The sequence below is a fragment of the Alternaria atra genome (genome assembly GCF_907166805.1).
Source record: "Alternaria atra isolate CS162 genome assembly, contig: 21, whole genome shotgun sequence".
Classification (NCBI taxonomy): Eukaryota; Fungi; Ascomycota; class Dothideomycetes; order Pleosporales; family Pleosporaceae; genus Alternaria; species Alternaria atra.
The window spans coordinates 5,518,083-5,544,548 of NW_025091319.1; the positions used below are offsets into that span (position 1 = coordinate 5,518,083).

At 50.6% G+C, this 26,466-nt stretch overlaps 7 protein-coding genes across 7 annotated transcripts; 1 reads left to right on the forward strand and 6 right to left on the reverse strand.

The window, feature by feature from the left end:
- Positions 1-133: 133 nt before the first annotated feature.
- ALTATR162_LOCUS2274 (uncharacterized protein) lies at positions 134-699 on the reverse strand (the record flags this gene model as incomplete). The annotated part of the gene is made up of 3 exons (XM_043309878.1): positions 134-366; positions 476-574; positions 666-699. The coding sequence occupies 3 exons, from the start codon at positions 697-699 to the stop codon at positions 134-136; spliced, it is 366 nt and encodes a 121-aa protein (XP_043165813.1).
- Positions 700-3,460: 2,761 nt separating this feature from the next.
- ALTATR162_LOCUS2275 (uncharacterized protein) lies at positions 3,461-4,138 on the reverse strand (the record flags this gene model as incomplete). Its single annotated transcript, XM_043309879.1, has 1 exon — positions 3,461-4,138. One exon carries the CDS (start codon positions 4,136-4,138, stop codon positions 3,461-3,463), a length of 678 nt encoding a protein of 225 aa, XP_043165814.1.
- A 203-nt stretch (positions 4,139-4,341) lies between these two features.
- Positions 4,342-5,228, forward strand: ALTATR162_LOCUS2276 (uncharacterized protein; the record flags this gene model as incomplete). Its single annotated transcript, XM_043309880.1, has 2 exons — positions 4,342-4,681; positions 4,738-5,228. 2 exons carry the CDS (start codon positions 4,342-4,344, stop codon positions 5,226-5,228), a joined length of 831 nt encoding a protein of 276 aa, XP_043165815.1.
- A 395-nt stretch (positions 5,229-5,623) lies between these two features.
- ALTATR162_LOCUS2277 (uncharacterized protein) lies at positions 5,624-6,448 on the reverse strand (the record flags this gene model as incomplete). Its single annotated transcript, XM_043309881.1, has 2 exons — positions 5,624-5,641; positions 5,684-6,448. 2 exons carry the CDS (start codon positions 6,446-6,448, stop codon positions 5,624-5,626), a joined length of 783 nt encoding a protein of 260 aa, XP_043165816.1.
- A 1,046-nt stretch (positions 6,449-7,494) lies between these two features.
- ALTATR162_LOCUS2278 (uncharacterized protein) lies at positions 7,495-13,262 on the reverse strand (the record flags this gene model as incomplete). Its single annotated transcript, XM_043309882.1, has 5 exons — positions 7,495-8,784; positions 8,833-12,726; positions 12,775-12,924; positions 12,985-13,109; positions 13,163-13,262. 5 exons carry the CDS (start codon positions 13,260-13,262, stop codon positions 7,495-7,497), a joined length of 5,559 nt encoding a protein of 1,852 aa, XP_043165817.1.
- A 3,251-nt stretch (positions 13,263-16,513) lies between these two features.
- Positions 16,514-18,370, reverse strand: ALTATR162_LOCUS2279 (uncharacterized protein; the record flags this gene model as incomplete). Its single annotated transcript, XM_043309883.1, has 1 exon — positions 16,514-18,370. The coding sequence occupies one exon, from the start codon at positions 18,368-18,370 to the stop codon at positions 16,514-16,516; it is 1,857 nt and encodes a 618-aa protein (XP_043165818.1).
- A 3,316-nt stretch (positions 18,371-21,686) lies between these two features.
- Positions 21,687-22,559, reverse strand: ALTATR162_LOCUS2280 (uncharacterized protein; the record flags this gene model as incomplete). The annotated part of the gene is made up of 2 exons (XM_043309884.1): positions 21,687-21,749; positions 21,804-22,559. The coding sequence occupies 2 exons, from the start codon at positions 22,557-22,559 to the stop codon at positions 21,687-21,689; spliced, it is 819 nt and encodes a 272-aa protein (XP_043165819.1).
- Positions 22,560-26,466: the final 3,907 nt, after the last annotated feature.

A 26,466-nucleotide genomic window follows, 5' to 3' on the forward strand; every position in this document is an offset into this window, starting at 1 on the left:
TATCGCAAGCACGCTCCTAAATACCGTAACTCCATAGAACATCTTGAACCGTTTCTCATGCTTCCCTGGTTCTCGGGCATTAACTTCGTATGCTCCTCTTCTTTGTTGCCATTACTTCACCTTCTTTACTTTTTTACGGCGATTTGAGATCCTTGGCTGCAAGGACCTCATTCGCAGCTGCCATCTCCGGGCTGGTGATATCTTTGTTGCCTAGCGTATGCGAGTTGGGGCTTTCGGCTGAACTGCTGAATGGCTTCTTCACTGCATCCTTGAGTTTCTCAGATGTGGTCTTCTGGAGCGAAGTGTCATCGTCATTGGGAGAAACAGAAGTAGATGTAGAGGTAGAGGCTTCTCGAGCGATTGGTTCTGTAGGGATGTATTAGCATGTGTCTCAACTAGTGACATGGACGAAATGGCGTAGCTTTGTTGGTAGAAAGAACATAAATGATAATTGGAGGAGAAGAAAAGCACGAACCTTGGAATTGAAGATCGATGTCGTCACGGGAAGGACCATCAACATCAACGTGGGAGGGGGTTGTGCTTGTAGCTCCTGGAAGCCCATTGACAGGAGGCTCTATGTTGTGTTAGCGTACATGTGCTTGTTCATTTGCTACACCACTGGCAACAAGGCTGTTTGAGGATAGTGTGAGGCTGGAGGAACGTACCCTGGAATTGCGCCGAATGATTGGTAGTAGCCATGACGATTTTGATTAGTTGATTAGAGGTTGACCAGGTTGTGATGTTCAGATGATGGTAATCTGACGTGTCGGAATTGTATCCGCGGGGCATTTGGCGCTGTCATATACATTCCATCGCGCTACGTCACCGGCTGACTGTGCGTGTCGCGGCTGTCGCGTGCTCAGATGATTGGGACTGGCCGAGGCGCGGCCACCCCGCTGTTGCGCCTCAGACCCTGATTGGAACCTTGAATATCAGCACTATTTGGGCCAAGTGCTCGTCAGAGGCGCGCTGTCTGGATCTCAAAAGAGGACCCTGAGATCTGGATTTCTTTATATGGAAAGAGGAGAAGTCTTGAAGTGTTGTTTGGCATGCTTGGCTAGGGCTAGATGACGTTCTAGATGATCCGGATTGTATGGACCCCATTCTCGTAGCGTAGACAAGGCAGATGAGCTTTCGTTTCCTCGTCTAACTCCGCTAGCAACATATCTCTTCCCTGTTCCGTGTGGGCCTCGACCAACCCAATTCTCTCAAATGCTGTGCTTTCGGGGCTCGCAAGCCTGAACATTAGGCACTGCAAGCTGTAATGCTCTTTTAAATCGAAGCTGGGCATAAAGAACAGCCGCTCCTCCACGTTGTCATAATCGAAAGTAGACACCTCCTCGGCTCCAATGTCGAGGGATACTCCTATATCCCCATGTGTAGTGTTCGCATAACGCTGAGACACAATACTATTATCAACAGTCATATGCCAAACTGTGGACCCGTTGCGCTCGATTTCCTGTAATCTCATGGGCTTGAGACTGCCACGAAGGTCTAGCCAACCACCTGTCACTGCTCCTGTATAATCTTCAGTTGCGTAGTTGAGTACGACGTCTTCGACATGTATCAAGCTTTGCGCTCGGATGGTAATATAATGACATATCACTCCATCCACAGACGCCCAGGACCAGGATGGCGCACGATATTCGAGCGGACGTGATCCAGGCGTATCTTGAGTCCATAGCAGCGCTCTCTCTAGATTCCTGCGCCACATACCAGCGACATAGACGTCTCTGACGTGAGACATCACATACTTAGCCACACCAGAAAGGGCGACTAGTTTGTCGCCTGGAACCGACAGGTTCTTGTATGTATACATCCAGACTAGTTGGAACCATGAGTCCAAGTCCATATCGTTTATGTTGTTCGCGTTAAGTTGTTTGGCGATACGTTGTTCGTTTCTCTTTTTGGATTTGAGGAATGCAGCAGTATAATGCAGACTCACAAGCGGTAGCTCCTGGGGAAAGGTTTCGCACACGGTATGCTCTTGACACTCCCAGAACAATTGATTTCGACAGAAATGCAGAACTCGCGGTGCAAGATAACGCTCCTGAAAAACCCATCCGCGCTTGTCGAGAGGCGAGGAGTCTAGGGCATGTGGCCAGAGGAGATAGTCTGACAGCAGACACTCCGTGTGTTCATTATGAGGATGCATGCCTTGCAGATTGACTTTGACGCGCGGGCGACCGACACGTTGAGGGGTGTGATACCGGAAAAGGCCCTTAGTGCTATCTTCTGCGTCTGTTGCGGAGATGTTGCAGTGGGAATGCGTATACACTTTGTCCATCAAACTTGCTTCCCGGTACCAATCTTGACGATGATCTCCACTCTGAATTATGCACAACGAATCGATCCATAGATACCGGATCCCCAGCTTTTTAGACACTTGAATGGCTTCTTGGAATGTTTTGGGCAAATCTACTATCGAGAACCGAGGGTCAGACTCGGATGCTATTGCTTGAGTTAGCTGGGAAGGCATGATATCACCCCAGCGATGGCTTAAAGTAGAGTAAGGGCCGACAGGTGGTTCTTGTGCTGTGTGTATAAGTCGGACGTAGCTTTCAGCTCCACATGAATTGGCCAGGTGCAAGAGACGCGTTGGGTACCATGTACTGTTGCGCTCAGTTGTGTTGCAGGTCAAATGCGAATTGACACACTCTTGTAACCACTTAGCAGCCAACTGCATAGATTCAGTCGAAGAGGTTCGATCGCTAGTAAAGTCACTCTGTAGGTTGGTTCTCTGGGATGAGTTACTTATGTTTATGATTGTCCCCATCCGTGAGCATCGTTTTCGTATGGAACTTACGAATTGCTGAAGTTGTGAGTGGCTCGTCGTTTTACTCTGAGATGACGTGCAATCTGCTGTAAGGTAAGCACATTTGCATGATCTATTAAGGGAAAACCTACTTTCATCAGGTTCTAGAACAAACATATTGTGCTTGGAGATATCCACTAGCCTGTGGTTGTAGCGGACAATGAGGCGAAATGCATTTGGCATTATTGCCCAGCGCTCCAATATTGCAACTGTGACGTACGCTAGTGGTGAGGTGCCAGCTGTTGAAACCTTGGTCTCCTTCAAATCAGCAGCACGTAAAGATTGCTGCTCAAGGTTGGATAATTTATCCCAAGCTGGCTTGCAGACGGGACACCCATGACTTGCCGATGCAGCGAAGGAATCGGCTGTACAATGATGGATGCACTTACGAAGAATGTTAGCCGTCTCTATTTGGTTCATATACAAGTCACTACGCGGAGTGTGCTCACTGTATATTCTGGTCCGGTGTCTATATCATACTCTGGATCTCCAGGCCTTGTCGCACTGACAAGTTGATGACGATGCTGCAAGACGCCGATACATGCATCACAAAACATTCTTAAGCTGATGTTCCCAAAGGCTGGTATGCTGGTGTTCGGATCTGAAAGATCAGGCTGCAATCGTAAGACATTAGTACCCCGCCGTCTATGCTGTCACCTTAGCCGCTGCCATCAGCCTCTCCTTCCTCCCCTCTTTCCAAGCCTTATCAAGTGCCTCGAGCTTCCCACCAACATACTGAACACTGCCGGGCTCAAGCATGATGACACCTCTCCTTACGTCAACATTTTTCAGGACAAGCTTTGCGCCCATAACCATATTGGTGTTGAGCCCGTCTATCCCTCTCAGATCCATGGCATAGATCTTGAGTCCTTTTGCGTCCTGCAGTAGCAACTTGAATGGCCCTTTGCTCTGCACAGGAACTGCAGCCTCAGCAGTGCCCTCGTTCTCTTGTTCTACAACGCGCACGATCTCCCTTCCTTTTGTCATTTCGCCCCGCTCTTGCGCTTCGATAGATTCGACCTGGGACCAACGCGAGTGGCCAATGTCTTCGACGTCAAGCACTTGACAGACAACAGGGCCAGGGACAAGGCGGGACTTAGTTGTGCCCTTTAATACATCGCTGGGAAACACTGAGGCTGCAGGCTGAGTGAGCGATGTTGTGATGTCGGTGGCTAGTAGGCGGAAGAGAGCTGTCTGCTTGATGGCGGGCAATGGCGTGTTCGGTCGGGTTGTGGACAGGAAGCCTTGCAGCCAGGCTGCGGTAGGGTAAAGATGTCGGGCATTTAGGTGCTGTGTTAGCTCAGCTGTGACGTTAGCCGCCATGTCGACGATTAACTAGAATCGTGATAAGTTTGTGTGGTTTTGCTTCTTCGCGAATAAGGCTTGAGATGTGTGGGAGACGCGACGCGTAGAATGACGTGGGGCGCTCTTTCTCTAATGGTGGCCTCGGCCCTTCACATGAAGCTCATGTTTCAGCACTCCAACCGCCAGACCTCACGATATATAGCAAGAGAATATATCACATCATGTCAACAATTGCTTCGCCCCGCGCCAGCTCTTCGGTACGCAGCCCCTCATTAACCCGCACCTCAATCGATAGCAGCTCGTCGCATCGCCCACCACAAGCCGCACGCCGAAATCGCGCCGCCCTTCGCGAATTCTATGGCCTAAAGAATGCCCCCAGGGATGCCACACCAGACGCGCGAATATCTGAAGAATCTTCTGGAACACAGCTAGGACCAGAAGAAGACGAGACGCTGACGGAGCTCGATGCCGCGGATTTCAATGCAGAAGCCTTTGTAGAGGGCTTACTTGCGAAAGAGGGACTGAAGGGCGTATTAAAGGTCGAGGCAGACTTGATATCTCGTATGCTATCACTCTACACACAATACAGAACATATGGGGCGCTAATGCTGGTATAGAGGTTAGAAATTTGGATAGCGACCGCAAGTCCCTTGTCTACGACAATTACTCCAAACTCCTCTCCGCAACGAGCACTATCCGACGTATGCGCGGCAACATGGATCCTCTCGCACCAACTACCCATACCCTCGGCCCTGCCATTTCGCACATCGCCGAGACAGCTGCTTCCTTGTCATCATCGTTGCAGGATAGCCACCAGTCAAAAGAAGAAGGATTGGGTATAAGCATACGTGTCGAGCAAGACGAGAAGAACAAAGTAGAGGTGGAGAAGAAGCGGAGACAACAGGACACTGTCAGATGGGTTCTGGATACTCCACGACGGCTGCAGGTCATGATAGATCAAGACCAAGACGAGCAGGCTGAGAAGGAGTGGCAGGAGGTTAGCAGAGTTCTGGACAAGTGGAAGGGTGTCACTGGCGTACAAGAGCTCAAGGAGCAGTGCGAAGCCATTATGCAGGAGGAAGACGAAGATGAAGACGATTCAGAGTGAAACTGGATGGGAGCCATGCAAAATCTAGCTTCTTCCTAACCGCACTCCGTTTTCCTGCTCATATGGCTGGTCGGCTAGCTCTGTACCGGTGTCCTAGGATACAGACTACATGCTTGCCACGTTGTGAAGCGTGGGCAAGTAGCGAAAAGGAAGTCCGGAAAGAGGATAAGGAAACCACGAACTGCACAAAAGAAGCGCTCCCACGTTGCTTGTATGAGGCCTTGATCATCTCGGGTCAAACTGGGGCGACTCCGTCGGAGCCTTACGACGTAACATACGTACCCTCATCCGTTTACTGCCTATCCCTCAACCTCACATAAAACCCACTCTGTCTTACGAACCACGCATTACACAACTTCCACTCCGCCTGCGGCTTCGCGAAAGATATCTAAACTCTACATCAGCAAAGATTTCTGCCAATAGAATCAGAGGGTACTTCATCAATCTAAACTTACCTCAAATCGGTGCAACAGCGCAGGAACGAGTTTATACATCTCCAACAAGCTGATATTCTTACCGATGCACGAGCGCGTCCCTGCGCCGAAAGAGAAGAGCATGTTGTTCATTCCGTTACGCTGGGCCTCGTCCGCTTCGAGCCAGCGTTCAGGCCGGAAGAGTTCGGTATGGTCGCCGAACACGCTTTCTGATTGATGAATTACCCAAGCATTGCAGCCAACTATGGTACCTGGCGGGATGGAGTAGGAGCCTATGGTGAGGCCAGTCGACGGTACAACGCGTTCGAGGCTCAAGCCAGCGGCAGGATGACAGCGAAGACCTTCTTTGATGACGGCACTAAGATATGGTAGTTCGTGGACGTTGCTCCAGGTAGCCAGACCGTCTTCGTCGAAGACAGCGTCACGATCTAGTTCTTGCCGAAGCCGCTTCATGGTTTCTGGATTACAAAGGAGATGGTAGAAGATGGCGCGGAGGGTGATGGCTGTTGTGTCTGAGCCGGCGAACATGTTGGCTACGGTGACGGCGAGGACGCGCTGCTGTGACATGAATTCTGAATCCTTGGTATGAGCTTCTTGGAAGCGGGACAAGAAGTCACGAGATCCCTTTGACATTTTTTCTTCTTTCCAATCAACCTGCTCATTGTTGCGCTCCGCCATACGTTCCCGCGCAAAGACAGCCACAGGCGTTGTTGCCCGTCCCCAGCCCCATTTGCTCAACCATAGCCGTAACGGGTTCTTCACAATCAGCCTATCCAAGATAGGCATCTGGCCAGCCTACGCTCAAAAAAAGTCAGCTCCCCAGTTACTCAAAGCCCATCCTATACATATAACTTACAACAGCAAAGTAATTCAGATTCCTCTCCACACTCCCAATAATCCCATCTACATCCTCTCCCCTATCCAAAAACCCCAATCTTTTCGAAAAGGTCAATTCCCCAATAACATCAAACGCAAAATACTGCAACCAAGTCCCAAAATCACATATCCCTTTCTCTCCCCTTTCCTCTCTGTCATCCCCCGCCAGACCCCTCACAAACCTCCCTTCAAGCTCCCCCAAAAAAGCCAAAATCGTGCTATCAACCAACGGTTCAAACGTCAACAAACTACTAAGCGCGTAGGCATTCCCCACCGCCCGCCTCAATCTCCCATGAAATACCGGATCCGTCGTCGTGAATAGAGTTTCCAAGCGCGCTCCATTAGCAATCTGTTGTTGGACGGGGTAAAATTCTGATTTGAGAAACCCCGATTTGTGTGCGTATATCGTTTTGATGGCTTGGGGATCAGAAATAGAGACTGTGTTTGGTCCGAGTCTAACTATAGGGCCGTAGCGTTTGTGGACATGGATTTGAGTGAGGTGGAAGTGTCCGGTTCGGACGTGGAAGAGGCGCCAGAGGTCGGTTATTGAGGCGAGGAAAGGGCCGGGGATTTTGTAGAGAGATGCGGTGTAGTGGTTTGAGAGGAGATGCAGGAGAAGGAGAAGGATAGGGATGCATGTTAGAATGACTGAATGGGTTAGTGAGAGGGTGAGGTTGAGTTGTTCGAGCATATTGAGTAGTGGGAATGTGAGACGTCAGTAGTGGACTGCATGATGGTAGCATTTGGTGCCATCTACATGACAAGGTTTTGATAGACATTTGAGGTGTCAAATGCCGAGCGGGGTTGACATGTTCGTATCCTTTCTCCGCACATATAGTTCCGCATGTTCCGAGAAGAAGCGGAAGATTCCGCTGCTATAAAACCCATCTATCCCATGTCATCAACTAGTATGGATTCAAAAAAGTCTTTGTCTTGCACCCTTCCTTCTATCGCGCTTAGCTCCCCGCATCCTTGACCACACTCTCCCAGATACCCTGCCAATCCGCCTCCCCACCCCCGTATCTCGCCTCGAAAGCATTCATTGCCAGATTGCCCAAGAAAGGCCTGACTAAACGATTCACAAGCTCTCCTCTAGTCATCTCCAATACCGCAGCACCCTCTTCCTTCTCGAGAGCTTCGATGAGCGGATCTAGGAACAATGTCCTCTTCGGCTCATCGGTATACGACCCATTCAGCGCTGTTACAGGTGCTGCAGGTGCTGTCGAGGATCTAGTAAGAACCTCATTGATCTCATCCGTAAGAGAAATTAGGGTTGGCGACGTGACAGGCTTGTATACAGCGTCGATGGTGTCAGAGATGAAGAGCCACTCCATGAGTTGGAAGTCATCTGGGTCTAGTACGACTAGTTCGTCCAACAACTTGCATGTCTGAATCATACCAGCATTATTGTAATGTTCCTTGTTCGGTGCATCTGGTAGGAGCGCGGATAACCCAGATGTTAGCTCGCCATTCACAACCGGCCACAGTGACGCGAGATGAATGGGAGAGGTTTTCAAGATGATAGCACGTAACAGTACGATGATATCTGTACGAGTTACCGATGAAGGGGAGGACGCTGGCGTTGCGGTAAGCAGTTCGACGACCTTCTCCAGAACCTGGGGTATATTCGGCGTAAAGGCATCCTCGGGACTACCCAAAATTAGAAGCGCAATTCGGCGTAGTGTAAGCTGTGTCTTGCGGTCAGCTTCCTGCCGAGCAGATGTCGCACCCACACCAAACATGATGCCAGCGGTTGTTGGCGCAGAAAGTCGTGCTAGTAGTTCTGGCAGACGCTCCTTGTCAGACTGCGTCCACTGTGCGAGGATAGGTAGCCAAGCTTCTCTCAACAGAGGAAGTGGCGTGTTGAAGAATTTAGGGTCGTTGAAAGCATCATATATATCTTTCTTGAGGAACTTGTTGCCTTGCGCAATCTTGGTAAGACCTTGAAGCAAATCCAGTGTGTTCCTTGACACGTTCTCTGGAAACGCTTTCGCGCGGAAGGTCGGACCGATGACAGATGCTGAAATGTCAGAGACGACCTTTGCAACACGGTCATTCTCTACCAAAATGATCGGTAGCTTTGGTACGATGATGGTAAGAATAGAGACAACATCATTTGCTCGCTTCTGTGCGCGGACGCCGTTGGTCATCGCAGTCGTCTTTTCGTTTGCAGCCTGATTTGAGTCTTGAAGATAGCCCATTGAACGTGTTGTGAAAATTGCAGTCAATATCCTAGCAAAGATGTCCTGTTCGAGTGATTAGTATATACCTATCCAACGCGCATCTGCACTTACTGCAAGCTCCCTCCGCATCTTTCGTTGCTCTCCAAAGTTGGTGTTATCAACCTTCTGACCTATGACAGCGGTGAATTCCAACAATGTGGGCAAAATTTGTCGATGAGGGAGAGGATTTGCAAGCACGTCTCGTAAGAATAGAGTGCAATCTTGCCATATCTCGTCCATGGCATCGTCTTCTAAAGAGATTGTATATTCAACGAGGAAGGTAACTAGCTCGGCGTCGGTAAGATCGGACGTGAGTGTTGATAATCGATTAGTATCCAAAGCCCCAGGATCGGTCCGGCTGTACACTGCGTTAAAAATTGCTGGGATTGTATGCTTTGGTTTTGACCCATTGAGGACGTTCAGAAGCCCTGTAATGGCTGGTCCTTGCGTATCGTCAAGCGTCGCATGTGCCCATAGGACTACCAACGTCTCTAGACATTCCAACGCTTCCGCAGCAAAGAGGTGTTCCAATGTGCGGCGAGCTCGATTGCGCATGCGTAAAGAAGTGTAAGAAAACGATGACGCTGACGTATGATCTTGTACTTCTAGAATATGTCCCCATGACCATATCGCAAAGCATATACGAACAGTGTCTTGGAAGCAAAGCAGGACTGAGAGTCTGCTGTTCGCAGTTGGCGTGCGAGTCTGGTTCGTATCAGTCGAGATTAGGCCGGACACTACGTTGCTAAAGAAGCCCTGGGGTTGTTCCGGAGACTTGCTGGCAGACACTCTTGTCTCTTGAGTTGTCAAACGCTCATGTGCCTTTGCTAAAATCTGCTCCAAACCGTTCATGAGCGATATTAAAGTCGACTCCGGAGATACGGTCGGCACGATTTGCATCTTTGCGAACGTCGACTTAAGCTGCTCAAATGTAAGGTTGATTTGCTTGCAAAGACATTCTACAAGCGGGAGGAGGTTTTGGAATATCGCGTCAGGGAACATTGGTAGAACTTCAACGAGGAATTGGATCCAGTCGTCAAGGACCAAGCGACTAGTTGGGGAAGAAAATCCAAATTTCAAGCACTCAACCAGCTGCGGAGGTGGAGGGATGGGTGCTGGTGTGTGATCTTCCGAATCTCTGTTTATTGCTAGTGACAGACGTGACCGGTTCGCTGGGTGATTTGAAGGCTTCGGTTCTGGTGCGGGCTCTAGCGGACGGGTAAGACGGAGTTTCAATGCGGCCAACTCTGCACCTAGCAAGAGACTCTGTAAAGATGGGCTTGCTGATCGCAGTCTCGCCATCAAGGGTACTTCAAGCTCCAAGTCGCGCAGTGGAGCAGCGAATGGACTTTGATAGATTTGCGACATGATGGAGACTGATAGTCGATGTAGTTCTTGTGTATGGGGCTCAAGATTCGTTTCAGAAGTGCCAACTTGAAGCGACAACGTCGTCAAACAGGTACGTACGAGCCATTCCTGGATGGAAATCCGCGATGATGATGGTTCCGGCCACGTGAGAGTTACTTCAGCAAGAGTTACCCAAGTGAAGTGTGATGGTCGTTTGATGACGTTGAAGACATGCCTAAGGTAGTAAAGGCATTCTTTTGTGTCATCTCTTCTAGATCGTGGTTGCCGTTCCTGCGACCCCGTGTTGGGCGCCAAATTGCTTGAAGCTACCAGACAGTTGAGCGACTGAATGTGAAGTGCGAGGACTTCGAAGACTCTGTTTAGGCTTGACAAATCTGGCAACCAATTTTGCATAAACGTGGAAGTTTCGGACCCTTCTTCTGCCAGAGTATCAAGAAGCAAAAGTAGCGGTCGTGTCAAGACAGAGTGAAAATCACCCGCGGGCGTCGGGGCTTGTGGGACGTTACCACTCGGTCGACGCGTAATGCTAACCCGCTTTTCTGATTGCAAATTCAGTTCATGCATGATATGGGTCCAGAGTGTCGCAAACCGCCGGGCACAGTCGGATGAGGTGTTTGAAGTAGAATCGCGGCCGGTTTGCTCCACAATGATAGAAGCAAGGGCACTTTCGACCATCCGGCTTGCAGGCGCAATGGAATGCAACAGTAACAATGAACGTGCGGTTTCGACGTGGTACTTGGGTAATGTTGGCGACAGATACTGCCAAAAGTACTGGACTAGGGGATGAATGAGCTCAGGTAACTGACTAGAGTCGATATGAGGTCTCGATGGGAGTGATGTCTGGAGTGCCAGCAAAACAGTCGTTATGGCGCTCGAGTGTGAAAAAGAAAGATCTGTGTTGGGCTCGTCCGAGGTTTGCAGGATGTTCGTAAGCATGGTGATGAGATCAATGTCTTCGATGGCCTTCAAACATTGTGTTTTGAATATGAGATTGGAAAGGATCTTGGAAGGCATATCCACAGAGGTCTTAGAGTCCGTCGACTGCATAGATGCTGTGAACATATAAGAAGCCTCACGAAGCACGATCTGACCAAGCAGTGGTGGCTTGAAAGGAGGGTCAGCTGCATCAAGACTGCCTTGAGACTCTTCGTAGAATGATCGGATTTGCTGGGTCACAGTGGCTCGTGATATCTTGAGGGCTGCAGATAGCTGCTGGTCCGTTGCTTGATCGGCTCGAAATGACCGATCTGGTACTATCTGCACAAGTGAGTCTGCAATCTCAAGGGCAAGACTCATGACTTCTGCGCCCGCTGCTAATCTGCTGGTCTTTCCAGGGCTCTCGTTCAAGGAAACGAGTAACGACAACACCATTAGGGGCATGTGATGCAGCAACATATCTTCCTCCTTGAGATTGAAGCGGGTTAGAACAAACTTGGCCAGCTTCATCTTCTGCAAGGCTTCGTCGTTAGCTGCCACATCAGTCTGCAAAGAGGATGTTATGAGGTGAATCAACTTGCCCCAAATGAGGCCGCTATCGACACCATCGAAGAAGGCGCTAGCACTTCTCATGACTTCATCGACTTGGTCCTTGGATGCAGTCTCGCTGTACGAATAAACGCTTCGTAACGCCGGCAGGAAGATCTCGGGTACGATCAGCCCACCTACTTCCCAACGGTCCATGAGAGACAAGCAGACTCGGAAAGGACGCGCGCGCTCGGAAGGTGATGCGCTACGACGATTGATCATCTTGAGGACACTGTTTGTCAGCGCCTCAAGACCGTATCGCGAAAAGAAGGCGGCTTGATGTGCTGAAGGGTCTACTGTCGTGTTGTGCTTGTCGGTTGTTGGAGACGTGACACCATCATTGGCCTCGGACGCAGTGGGCTCTGGACCCAAAAACCATGCCCAGAGCCGTCGGTTCAAGCTCATGTCTCTGCGTGACACGACACCGGCAGCCGCAGCTACAAGTCGCTCCAGATCTCCTTTGCCAACGCGCTCCTGCAAGATGGGTGAGTCGAGAGGCAGATGGCTGACCAACAGATCGAGGAACCCTCGCTGGATGAGAATTTGAGGGTCTGACAAGCCTGATTCGAAGCAACGGATAAGGAGACCAGGTTCTGGAGATGTAGCTGCCTCAGCCTCAGCAGACAGAGTTCCTGAGGACGTGGGACCATCAGAGGGAAAGTTGCGCCGCTCTGGTCGTCCAAACTTGGGCAAGCGACGTACGAGGAAAGCGAGTGCACCTTGCCTCCTAGATGCGTTTGTGATGGTTGCCAGGAAGAGGCACTGCCAGAAGTGGGACGAGCCACTGGCAGTCTTCGCATTGACTGTCTCATCTGAGTTGTCCTGCACCGCGCTCCGTAACTTTTCGGTGGCAGAGACCATGCGCTCAAAGTCCTCGCTGGTCTCATCTTCTAGACCGGGCAGGAGTGACAGTATGATTGCCTTCAAAGCTGGGCGAAGTGCGGCTCCCTCAAGCTTGAGTATATGCTTCTCGAAAACCGAGAGATAGAGTGGGCGGACCGAGAGCGAGGCGAAGGAAAGCACTGAAGCAAGGCCGGGGAAGTAGAGGTTGAGGTCACGAGCGAGGGCATCTTTCTGGGCATGGGTCAGCTTCCGCTGGGCTGGCTTGGGAGGTAGGCATACACCGATGGTAGAGAAGACGTAGTCATAGACGTCGAGCGCTTTCTGGTGAACGCCCGAGGGCAATGTTGGATTCAAGCACTGCGCTAATCGCAGTGCGACAGTATCGCTATGTGGTATGACGGGTATCTCTGGAGGATGCGCTTGCAGGGCCTGGAGGGTGGGTTGTATAAGCGTTTTGTCTCATCTTGGCAGTAGCATGGCGGTATTGACCTTCAGCAGTCGTCCCAAAAACGAGATGTAGTCTGCCCATTCCTGCTGTGCCGTGTCCCAAAGGGCGAGAGCACGTTCAACACCAGCCGCATATCGTCGGAAGTTCTTGTCTTTCTTGTACAAAGCTGCGTCGCCCCAATTAGCTTGTCGGCATTCCATGTATAGAAAGCGAACATACGCTCTTCTACTGCATGACGCGCCGACCGCGGTACTGGACTTGAGCGGCCAGAGCCCGGTGGTGAGAAGACCTGCAGATTAGCAGTGGGATCAGCGGACATGCTGTATCTGGCAGATTTTGATGTGTCCGTATATCAATGACCGAGTGCTGGACATGCTGCTCTTGTTGGTGGTGGTGGTGGTGGTGTTGAGCGTATAATCTGCTGCCTGCGTATTTACCAAGGCCGCATTGCGACACGCAGCACTTCCGCGGGCAAGGGTCCGTGCCTTTTCACATGCCCATCATTGACGCGCACCGCACGCGACATCAGCTACAACACCATGAAGCCTAGATAGTCGCCCTAGAAATCACCAGGGTTAAGGCAATATGCACGACGCAGCCCCGGTAACTACTTCGTCCTCGTCATACCTTGGCCATGACTGACTGTAGCAGGCCTCACACGATCCACCATCTGCCCCACCAGCGGATACCTCCCAACCTGATCATCCTCACCATCACCATCACCACCACTACCACCACCACCATGACCCGCCCGTATATGCGCCGCCTCATGAGCATATCCCGTACGACGAACCCCCACCCTCTTACCATGACGCCGTTGGGCTGGCTGGAGCCCCTCCAAGCTATGGCACCTTCCGACCGTACAGCGATGATTCCTCGATAGCGAGCAGCGAAGTCGAGTCTACCCGTCGCGCACTCCCTGAATGGTTTGGGCAGGCTCTGGTCGTATTCCTGTTCCTATGCCTTATATACGGGTTTTGGGAATTCATCCATACTGCTGATGATCCTTCCGAGTGGCCAGGAAAGGGAGGGTTCAGACCGTCAGGCACTTGAAGCCATACAGATGGACAATGTCAGGATATCAACGACACCATCAAATGAGCTACCTCACAAGCCCATATTCTACGAACACGACAGACTTCCGGCCCACACGCGATTGAGCTTAGGTCACACCTACGCTCCTTATGTTGGGCAATAGTTTTACGTCATGGACACAATTATCCGAGAAAGGAAACGACAAATCACTGCAACGATTTCAAAGATACATTGGCTCAGCAATGCCACAGCGTAGGTCAAGACACCCCAGCTGTTTATTGAAGGAATGGTGCCTTCGCGGTTCAGGACCACTTTCCTTACGCGGTCCATGGAGGAGAAAGATGCTATCTCGAGGCCTGTTCTCTTGAGATGGTTTCTCTTTGGTAAATCCATGCGGCTCCATGCCATGAATGTTTTACCGGAATTCTACAAGACTGTTCATTCCATTATATTACGATCATTAATGGTACACGTATCAGCATTGTTCTTCATTCAACCGGTCTCGACACGAGAATCAGACCAGGACACCGAACAAGACGAATCAGCTCATTATAGAGACAGCAGAGTCAGAGTGGGCTATGTTGGAGAAACAAAATCTCTACTACCCTCCCAAGGCTATCTAGAAAGGTATCCGTGGTCTACGTACCTCCAAGTGGCAACAGTTAACACCTGAAGCTCTATATGTATACATGTTAGCCTTGAATACCCCTTTGAGACTACACTCTTTGATCCGGTCATAGGCATCGACCCGTCAAACCTACCTTTCAATCCTCACTTCCAATACCACGCACGTTGTATCAAGACAGCTCGATTATGCAACCTAAGACATGCTATCCACATATAGCCATATCAATGCACTATCGATTCCCTGATTCAGCGATCATGGCTCTTTTGCACCGGCTCTGCGCCGTCTATAAATTTTACTATACGGTACCAGTGTACCGGTATTCCGACTTTTTGCTCAAGCATCATATTATGCTAAAGTACTGTGACTTGAACTTAAATCTAGCATTGACGTTCTTAATACGTACGTAGCGGGCAAGTGCGGGTGAGTTCTAGCCACCCGAGCACGAACTAACGATCTCAAAACTAATGACTTACTCGTGGAAATAATAATGGAGTGTGTGGCTAAGGAGGTAGCTGTGGCGAGTGTCGGCCCGCCTTGTGGAGTTTCTGCTGGTGTAACACTGGGGCTCACTGGCGTTGGTGTTGGTATCGCAAGTGCTATTATCAACGGGATGGGCGGAAGAAGAACACCATCTCGACGACTCGTGTAGTGCAGAACATGCACAGTGTTTTAGTTTTAGTTTTCTAGTGTCTTTCGAATTGAAGCTGTGGATCTTCGATCGTGTCTCCATCTGGAAATCAATTCGTCGTCAGGAAATTTACTTGGCTGTGGGGTGTTGAAGATGCGACTAGGTTCAAGTGACGAGATACGTCTGTTCTGAAAACGAAAAAGGGACACTCACAGATACGTGAAGAATCAAACTGCGAAATTACATATTACCGTGTCGCCATGCTTTGAGCAGCCATCACAACAAAATGCATCGCTCGCGAAAGTGTGAAATCAACAACTACACCAATGATGGGAATCACATGCTGACGGAGAGAGCACCGTATGTACATAGTCAAAGCGACGCCAAGTTCGCTCCTAGGTCTCCCGATATGCGACAAGCGACCCGACGACGCTCCAGGTGTCTTTCCCCGAAAGAACAAAAATCCCGTCCCACATGCATCAGACTCATCTCGCCTCGCCCAGCACCAACTCCGGTCCCAATCCAGGTTCCAATCCATCCCGAACAAAGACGATCCAAGGCGGCAACACACACCCGAATCAGAATCTGTGGTTGTCTGTTTCGCCGGCGCGTTCCTTACCCCTGCGCCCAATCCCAGCTCCACTTTGAGAAGACAGGCAATGATCCACACGAGTCTAGTCTTGCTCGTCGGAGTACCCACATGTGCACCTGGCTCGCAGCATCATACCTGTTGCGGCAATCTTCGCGGCCATGGCACGACAGGCAGGGGTTAGCCCGTTGACATAGTTTTTCGTGCTTTTCACAAGCAGCAAAGCTTGAAGGAAGAGACGTGGGGCATGTGCTGGCGCGGCTTTTGGACCCCACGCTGCACTACGCTAACCGCTAGTTCGGTGCGAGATCCGGGATCCCGCCCGTTGGGTTTTAACCGTAGCGTGTGTTGCTTGTGGGTATGCTGTGGCAGGCGTAGGCGACTTTGTGCACGGTAGAGTCGACTGGGATGTGTACATTATAGTAGGTGCCTTTGTGTTTGACCATGTGTTGTGAAGGAGGTTGATGCTAGCCCAGGAGAATGGGTAGGTAGGGGCCGAACGACATAACGCTGCGGCAATGGTGTGTGTGTGTGTGGATGATGAAAGCTTTCAGTGCTCTCCATCACTCTAGAGATGGAGACCGAACCGCTGACGTACAAGATGATATTAAAGCAATTCTAACTTGGAGAAGAATCGAAAAGGCTTGCTGCGGTGGTAGGAAAGCGATACTCGCGAACGTGAAGGACACTCTAGTTCGCAACTTCAACTCCTTTGCTCTGTCTCCTGTGACGTGAGAACTCGTACTTGCCATCATTGTTCATCCTTCTCTTTCCATGCGGTCTCTCTCTGGATCCCCAATACCCACCGCCATCTTCCACATCCTCTCTGCGCTTACATTGTGGGTGTGCATGATCCTCATGCGAGCCCATCGGCCAAATAGGTATGAAGCAGACTTCTTCGTCCGCACACGCTCCACAGTCCTTCCACGTTGTCCAGTGTAGAAATTCAACCAATCCGTCGATAAGCTCAACAGCATGTGAGGCATACACAGACGTAAATGACAAGTGAGAAGTAGGTGACGAAGCGATGGATAAGGCAGTCAAGAGTGTGTCGCAAATCCGATGCGTCACAGCGTATAGAGCGAGATGGGCCAGCGATGCGGCTGGCTGTGGTGGTGAAGGCAGTGTGGGGATGAACTGGGACAAGCAGCGCTGTGTCTCGAGTGTTGCGTTGCGAACGGAAGAGATGAAGGGACGGAGTTGAATGGCCAGGTAAAGAGCAAGTGCGTCTTTGTCTCCTCGGATCTCTTCGTCAGTGTGAAGATGATGAAGGGGCTTACTGTACCGCTGCACTATCATATCGGCTACTGCTTGCCAATCACGCGGTTGTTCGTCTGCATTCCAATTTTTCCGTAGGATCATCGCCGTGACATCGTCTTTGACACGTAGACGATCAGACTCTTTGACGTTCTGTAATCGAGGCATGGCGTAGTCCGACTGTACGTCGTTGTTAAACAGCCCTTCTATATCGGGATATGCAAAGACGCTAGCGAAGTTTTCGAGATCTAACTTCACTCTGTCCCCACCGATACCTTGGTAGCGCGAGGTGAGAGCTTTAAGGTACTGCCAACCATCCGGTCCTCTTCCAAATGCACCCCGATGCTCGTGTGGAGCTACCGCAACGACATCTGTCCTTTTTAAATGCTTCGCAAAGTCACAAAGTATGATCTCGAAGCCAGCCTCCATGCGCAGGACGCCATTGATCTTATCTTCCCAAAGAGTAGCCGTTAGATTGCAAAGACCTTCCGCACGCTTGTATTCGCCCCCCATAGGACTATCCGAGTCGGTGAGGTTAAGGAGCAGCATGTCTTGCGTGTCAAGTGTGCCATTGGGAGTCTTGCCAGCGGAGAGACCATCAAGATATAGTAGGCGAAGATTGTGCTTTGGTGTGTAAGTGTGTAAGTAACCGTATTTTGTGCTTTCTTTCGAATCGGTTGAGCTCAGTGGCTGCTGTGGGTAGTTTCTTTCTTCATGGTGCGTGGGAGGTTTGCGATCAAATCGTTCATAATGCTCAACATCATACGTTAAGACAGGCGTTCCTGGTCGCTCATGAGGCGGTGGCTGTCTGTGAGGAGGTGTTGCCGGCCTCGCTCCTAGAGTTTTTGTATCAGCAAAACGCTCAGCGTCTGAGTAGTTTTTCCTACCATCGTCCGTCGTTGGGAGTGATTCTCCATGAGATCGCCTATCCGATGTGTCTGTTCCATGATGAGGTTGGTCGTTGGGCGGGCCATGCCCTTCTCTCGGCGGCGGTCCTCGACGAGGGCGTGCAAAGATGAGTGCATGCTCGGGTTCAAACGCCAACCACTCTGTCCCGGTAACTGCTTCTAGCTTCGAAGTTCCATGGTAGAGCTGAGTTCCAGCTGGCACTGTGGCGAGGAAGAACGACATTCCATTGTGATTAAGTGACGAACCCCATTGTCTCATGGATGAATGAATGGCGTTGAAGACATGGTTTGCATTAGGCACTTCTGGATTTTCGATAGTAGCATGCGCTATAGGAAGAACGAAAATGGCGAGTAGAAGAATAGTCATATTTTGAAGACCCATTTCGAAGTAGAGAGACTTTCAAGTCCTACCTTGAAGCTATAATGGAGCCAGTTGCTTATTGGGAATTCTCACATAACACACTCTTGAGCAAACGTCGTAAATTCCGACGGATATGAGTTTATCAGCAACATACGCGTTCGAAATATCATAATAGCGTTTCGTGTCGAGAGTGACGCGGCTTCCATTAAGTGTTGCGAATGCACGCCGATTTCGGCTGGGGACATTGATAAGATGTCATTGCGTGATTGGCCAGGGCAATATTTACAACCAGGCAGTCGTCTTCGCGTTTTTTGTCATCGATATCAACACAGATTCACATGCTGATGCCTCTCTGATCGATGATCGGAAGATGCACGGCAAATTTTCGCCGTGCGAGGTTGGAGGTTCATGATCGGGTCGGTCCGACTGGTACACAGGGCTGAGGCCCGGCTGCATGCATGCTCGGTGAGACCATTCAGAGGACTCCATGTAGCGCCCTTACGTCGGCGATGTTGGGTTGTAATGACAGCGCAATATGCACTCTTCGAGGCATATGCTGCGGGGCGGAGTTGGTGTTCCAGATCACAAATTTCTCCTCTTGCACCTTCCTTTGTAGACAAGATGCAGATGTCTGTGCCATCGTGCATCATCAAAGCGTTAGCTCGCATGTCTGCAGGCGCAGAAGTCGTTCGAGGTTAGCATTCAGGAACGAGTGCGGCTATTCCGCGTTTATGTGCGTATGCCGGCCTTTTCCGCCTCAGACCAGCGCCACAACTTCACTAAGGCTTGCTAGCTGGCGAAGGGCGGAATTGCGATATTTGGAGCCGTCCGCGAGTCAACCGGGTCGTTCGATCAAGCGGGCAGGCTACGCTGACTCGCTGTCATTATATCCGATGGTAATAGGTGCACTGTGATTTGAAAGGCATGTGTCAGACTGGAAAATGTGGACTCTGGTGGGTATCAGCAGTAACGATGGAGCCTCTGTTCTTCCTCTGGAGTTCCGATATTCGGTGGATAGGAAACAAAGGCAAGCGAATGCGTCATTCAGCATGATATGGTGTGTTGCTCGGAAGCAGTGACATCGACGCGTTCATCCAGTGTTGGAAGTCCGCACGGTGCGACTATCGCATTGCCTTCCCAAAGCCGTCGATCACCGCCAGGGTCCGAAAGATGCATGCTGGGATCCCCATATTCATGCACGGTTGGCAACTTGGCCAGACAATTCGATATGCAGATAGGCCAAGAAGGATGAGAGTATTCGGACAATAACCTCTTGACTGGGAATGATCAGGCCTTCAACGGGCTGTCCAGGTCATACCTAGGTATCGGGATTGCACATCTGAGAGCACACGAGCTCCTCAAGCATTCCGTGTGCGCCTCGCAACAGTACTCCCGATGAAACGCGCACTAAAAAGCAAAGGGTCAGGGCTATATGCGCTTAGCGACGATATTAGAACTGATTGTGGGGGCCATGTAAGGGCACAAAGAAGCGCAGACTGAAGAAATGAGGGTTCGTTGTAGCGCGACCCAGATCGACCCTTCCCAGCAGATAAATAAGCTACTGGAGAAGAGTGGAGTGCGCTAAATCCCCATCGGTGCATGGCCATTCCCATTATTTTCACCGGTGGAACAGGGGGATGAATCGCCTTAGATGTCCTGCATGAGTTTGATACCTTGACAAGTCGCAAAGCACACCAACCACAATAGGCATCCACCTCGTGGCGGCACAGTCAACCCCCCGAAGACCATGGCCAAGCGAATCAAAATCACGGCTTATAATCCATCCGAAGGTTACCTTGTGCTGTGTGACTTCGATCCTTGTCTTCCATGCCGTCGCGATGCCGCGGCCATGAAAATCGCGTGTTTGGCTGCTTGCCGGCTGCATCGAACGGCGGGTTGTCAGGGCCGCTGGATTGCCGCCCGGAACATATGCCGTAAGCTCACACCTGTTCAGATTGTAACAGGCTATGTAGCCGTACGGTAACTTCAGAAACTATTGGACGTAGCCGCTTTATGATGTTACTCGTGCACTAGCGTGGCACAAACAGCAGCGAAGCGTGACGCACCTTCGTCACGAGCAACCACCATGAGTATTTTTGATCGATGGATACTCGGATTCTCGGAGTCCGCGATAGGGTCGACCTCATCGTGCATGCATTCCTCTACCATATGTAAGCTCGCGGGATGGAGCCGCTTGGGCGCCCTGCTTTCCAGTGCATGTGATGGAATGTGATTGGAAGTCGTAGTAACAGCCCTCATCTAACGTAATGCGTCCTATTCATCCATCGACATGCAGGTCTGACTGGAAGCTATGCATGTCCCAAATTCTTGAAACGGCTTGGCTTATTGCTGAACCATGGCGATAGCCACCATCGCGGATACAGTGTCCCGCCGCGTAGCACCGCCATGTCGTCGGATGACATGTTTGTCGGAGCTCGTCTCGAAACAAAAAGAGTTGCGGCATGTCTTCGTTTGGTCCGCGGTGGGGCGACCATCGCTCTCGATCGCTGAACATGCCATATTTGCAATCCGATCATCTGCCAGACGGAGCAGAACGCCAGCCAATAATCCCTGTGCGGTGAGCACAGAGATGATTCGCGAAGACGATACAGCCACCCTGTCACAGGGTCCCGGCCCACATGAGTGGATGGCACCGCAAGTCAGCCTTGTTAAGGCAGTAAGGCCTCCCACTAACGAGCCGGAGTCGCATACGATTAACCCCCGACCATGTCGATATTCTGGCGTGACAACCCGTGGTAAGACTGGAATCGTGCCTGCAACGTTGTTGGAAAGTAGGTTTTAGGCTCCCGGATGACGTAGTGTTCGTTAAAATAATCAAGATGATGAGGAAATGCGGAGCATCGTACTGGTCGAGAGTTGGGATTGAAATTGTTGTCGCTGCTGAACGTCACTCGTACCAAGCTAGTGTAGGCAACAGCGACGCCATATGCATCTATCCACACCAATTCCCAACAAGCGTTCTAACCGTGTTGTGTCCTTTTTGAATGAACCAAATGACCCTACTCAATACCTAGGTATGCTCTAGTTTGGTGAAACGCCATAGCAATGCAACGACGCAGAAAATGCTGCGTTCGTAGATGAACAAGAATGCGAATGCAAAAATAAACAGGGTATCATGAACGAAAGTGAAGGGGTTGTAGTCCTGGTAGCCTGTGGCTTTTCGCTGCCGGCAGGTCTCCAATTTTTCCGCTGTCTGCGCTGCTAACGAAGGTTTACGGCGATGACTCGAACCAGGGCAAGGGATACAGACGCCGTAAACGCTGAAACGATCCTTTCAGAGACGTGACAGTTGGCAAGTGTATCAAAAGTACGACGGTTAGGCGGAGGTCGTTGATGATTTTCTAGATGCTTTAAGGTGGATCCTCTTGACATGATCTCTCTGTGGAAATTGTTAGCGAAGTTCATTCTCCCATGGAATAGAGTCAATATTTACCATGTTGTCCACGCGACTGAAGACCCTGTCGCACCCATCCCAGTCACATAGGACACCCGGGTTGTGCTTTGCCTCATGTCTTGCAAGATCCTTCTTACTCGAGAAACCTCCTCCTGTTGATTGTGGACAGTCGCCATGCCTGCAGAAGAAGGACTTTGTATGCCGCTTGTAATGCTTCCTGAGATCACAGCCGCGAGTAAAAACTGCTCTTGAGGTACATCCAGGAAAAGCGCAACTCCATGTACCGTTCTTGTTTGGAATGCCATAAGATCGAAGGTCTGGCGATGAAGGAGAAAGCGATCGTGAGAGGGCAGGTGGTGATCTCTCGGAGGGGACGTTGGAGGGAATGCCATGACCTGTGGATGACGATGTAGAGTGCGACCTTGATGGTCGAGGTGCGCCAAAAGACTGTGAGAGTAACGTCGAGTCATGCGCGAGCATCGGAGGAGATGCCATTCCAGAGAATGACGGGTAAGAATACGACGTTACTTGAGGTAACGGTATCGTCGAGGGTTGTGTCGACCAGAGTCCGTGAGGTGGGTATGGGGAGTCCATAACCGGCCTGTAGTCTTGTGGTGGTGTGTACATTGCCGGGTGTCCTGGCATCGTCGTTGATGGTCGGTGGGCCATATGGTGTAACGGTGGTGAGTACATGATGCTCGGAGGTGATTGACATGTGCTAGAGGGGTACAAGTGACCCATGCCGTCGTCTGGCGCCATGAGCGCTAGTTCTGCTTCGGAAGAAAAGAAGCTCATCATGTATAGCGCGGGGTGGTGTAGTGGTCAAGAGTGGTTCGCAGTATTGTGGAAGTGTATCAAGAAGGGATATCTGGCGGTCGTTAAATGGCCGCAAATCGAAACCAACGCAGGTTGTATATCATGCAAAGAGTAGGCCAGTGCGTCTAAGCGGGAAGTCCAACAGATGGGTGAGGATAACCAGTCTTAAGGCACAGACCCAAACTCTAGGGATTAGGGTATGGTAAGGCTGCTAGTCCGGGGTGTACAGGATTAGCCCGGGAGCGCACTAGGGACCACTCCACAACGGTAAGGCTGGGGCGTGAGATTCGTCGAAAAAGCGTAGCGGGCAGTGGCGGTGTTATGATGTCTTGCAGTGCCTGAAACTCCACTGGGCCCTGGAGGACGGCCTTAAATGTACCAACTTAGAAGTTGCGAAATGCTGAGCGGCTGAACATGTGGCATATACTCAACGTAGATCCGGGGCGCAGACGAAGCTTGTAATGCTCTGCTGAAGGATACATAGCTGTGCCGGGTCAGATATCCAATGAAGGAGTAGTAGCTGCTGTTTGTCATGATGGGACGTGGGTAATTTGGCTAACGCTTGTCGCGCTCGTCCCAATGAGATACCGTCACATAGTTCATGGTCCCAGTTCAGACCAGGTGCATAATCCCTTCACAATTGCGGTGGAGAGCGAGTGAGCCTCGCGGGCCGGCTAGCTAATCCTTGTTGGTGAAGGTACCGCCAACATGGTGACCGCACCGCTCTAGCGCTGGTCTGAGGAGTGGCCTACTAGGGTTAGTCTATTGGGAAAGCTTCAACCATCTCGCTCTCGCTTGTCAACGATCCTTCGAGGAATTAATGCGATACCTTGCCAACGGCTAACAGCGCTTCGGTTACCAGCATTTCACCAAATCGTCTGATGTTTAGGCTTGGGTCAATATGGCACCTTGAGAACGACATGGCGATGAGTGCAGAGCACGACCACAACGAAGGCCACACTTTGGACTACGCCTAGTCCTACGGACTGTGGACCAACATCAGAGGCGGTAACAGATGAGGGGCAAAGGCGCGCTCTCCATGGCTTTGGAGATGATGGTCTGCCGATCGCAGCATGGTAGGAAAGCGACGAAAATGAGTCGCTTACGCCGGCAAAAAATTGGGCGTAGCGCATGGGGGATACGCCCCGCGCTACTCTTGGGCCGGGAGCCGTAAGATATTTTTAACCCCTGCAGTTTTGAGCCCCGCGAGCAACATACAATCAAGAAATCTTAAGGCAAGGTCTGAGTAAGCGACGTTTCAAGCGGTCTGTCAAATGATCCTACTTGCTATTCACCGGCTTTTGTCCCTCCAGTAACAATGTCGCACTTCTGACGAGCGACCCGTGTTTGCCAAGCCAGCTCCTGACAACAACGGTTTGATTACATTTCGAATCACGACTCGTCCTGGTCAACTAGCTCAGCTGCGTAGCATGCAGTGAGCCTGTTGTTTTCGACATGGCTAAAGTGCGAAGGACGAAACATGACCAACGAGCGCGAGGGATGGATAGACGGATCCACATACTGGCCAAAGCCAACGACAGTCTTCGAAGCGCCCGTTGTTCCAAAGCGGTTAAACTTGCTCTGGTAAGACTAGTACATTGTTGTACTTGATCGAGATTTTTGGTGACATGAAGTACACTGCGTTGGCTTCGGACCGTCGGACATACGCCATTTGGCCCGAGATCTACGTATACACTTCGGAGCAAATTGTGGGATAGCAAACTCGGAGAACTTTTTCCCTAATGGTGAAAGGGTTCCGACTGTCAATAGTCAGATGGCCCCATCTCGACACGGATAACGCCCGTGCAATAATAGGATATCCAGGCAGTACCTAGGTTGCATCGTGAACAGCAGTCAGCATGCGTTGCCCGGCGCTTCGGCAACATCGTACCAGGTGGTCTGTATCCTCAATTAACACATAGTTGGGTGTCCAGAGCGGCAACACGGAAGCTGCGTGCTTCCATACACTGCCTTCTTTGAGTACTGGAGAAGCTCTGAACGGCTGACAATCAGCTTCGCTTCCTCAGCAATTGCAGGGGGTTTCGAGCGGGATGCGTCGCAAAACAAATGTGACAGATGAATTTGTCGACGTACTCGACTGATACTTTCCATCCTTGGGCCCACCTCCTGCCAATTGACTGACAGTCAAAGTCAAGAGTTTGCGTTACGCTACATGCCTAACTCTTACCAGTCTTTGCTGAGCTTCCACGTCACTTCCATCGCTTTGTTGCCTAGTGACATGACAACGCAAGAGACATTGCCACCTATGGCCGCCCGCCCGCACTGCCTGTCACCCAGTATGGACCAACACCAACGGCTCGCACCTCAGCTGATTCGCAGGCGCTCAGGAATGGATAGCCCCCACCAATGCACTACGTCTAAATCTGAGCATAAACAGTGCATCACAGTAATGATTCTTGTTCATCCACTCACGCCATGCTGTAACTGACTGTGCGAATGGATGCCATCACACACTAGTTCAAGAGAGAAATGTCATTGGAGTCAAATCCTAGGCCGAAAAGAGCGTCTACAGCGTTGAAAAGACTCCTGGCATCTGACTGCGACGTACTCCATCTTCTAGTTCAGGGAATCTGGTTTAGGCAGTCACTAGATGCCATGACCGGCCCAATAATGATAGTCACTATGATTGATGCAAGAGGCGATGATTTACATACATGTAAATCAAGGATTCGACCCATTCTCAGGCTCCCTATCATTACTTTCTTTTCAGAATCATGCGTGAGTAATATCAAATGTTTCCAGAACCCATGTTCGAGTAGTGTAATATCGGTCCGAAGCCGATCATGAACAGAGCCTAACCTCTTTTAGGATGCGATACGATTGGATGGTAAACAAGGGGTATACAACGGTCCTGTATCGGCATGGTCGGCTTAGGCGACCCCAAAAATGCCGAGTATCCTCGTACGTTAGGCATCGAGCCTCAACGTCCCGCATAGATGACATGCGACGAGTACTCAACAACGGCAATACCCGAAGGCACACACGGGAGCCGATGCAGCCACAACACCATAGCTCTAGACTCACATATTTTCCCAGTCTATCATTAGCCGGAATAAGAGACATAACCTGTTGTGCCGTCATCGTTGTCTTTTTGATATAATCCAGCTAACGGATCATGTTGCCTCATTCATTTCGACAAATTCCTTTCACTCCAAGCGAATCTAAAATTAGGTACCGCAACGTCGCTGGAGATGCCATTTGGAAGGGCGTCATGAATCAGAAGGAATGTCGAGGTAAAACGTGGCAGTGTATGTCCTACACAGCCTCAAATCACCGACCTATGGATCTGCAATCGCCGACCAGCGGACCGCCAAACGCCGACCCACGAATTCCCTGGCATCAATCTCCACGCTGACTACAACGCTAGGAACATTTTCCACGTGGAGAGATGGACTCCTGATTAGATGTCGAAGCTATGTCATCTCCGTGAACATGCCAGGATAACCACCGATGATGCGGGATGCCTAAGGTCCGAATTGCTAGGTCATATCGCGGGGTGCCTGAAAACACAGCCTTGGGTCTGCAATTAAACTGCACAGAAATCTACTCAGAGGCTGTGTTCATGCCTTTTTTCAGGACTAAGTTAAATCAACTGTCCAACATTCAAGAGATATGGACCACATGCGAGGCGGACAAAGTGGATCGTGTATGTTGAATCGGCGAGTCTATTTTTGGGAGTCGATGATTCACGAAACATCCTGATAGACATCAGATATCTTGAGAACAGCTTAATCCAAGGCTAGCAAGACTTTGCTGTCTCAAAGCAAGTCCGCCACGACAGAGTACTCGGCTGCTGTCTTCGTTGATACGTACAGCTTCTCCGTGCTCACAACGGATAAGCTACGTCTTTGGAAGAAATGTCTCC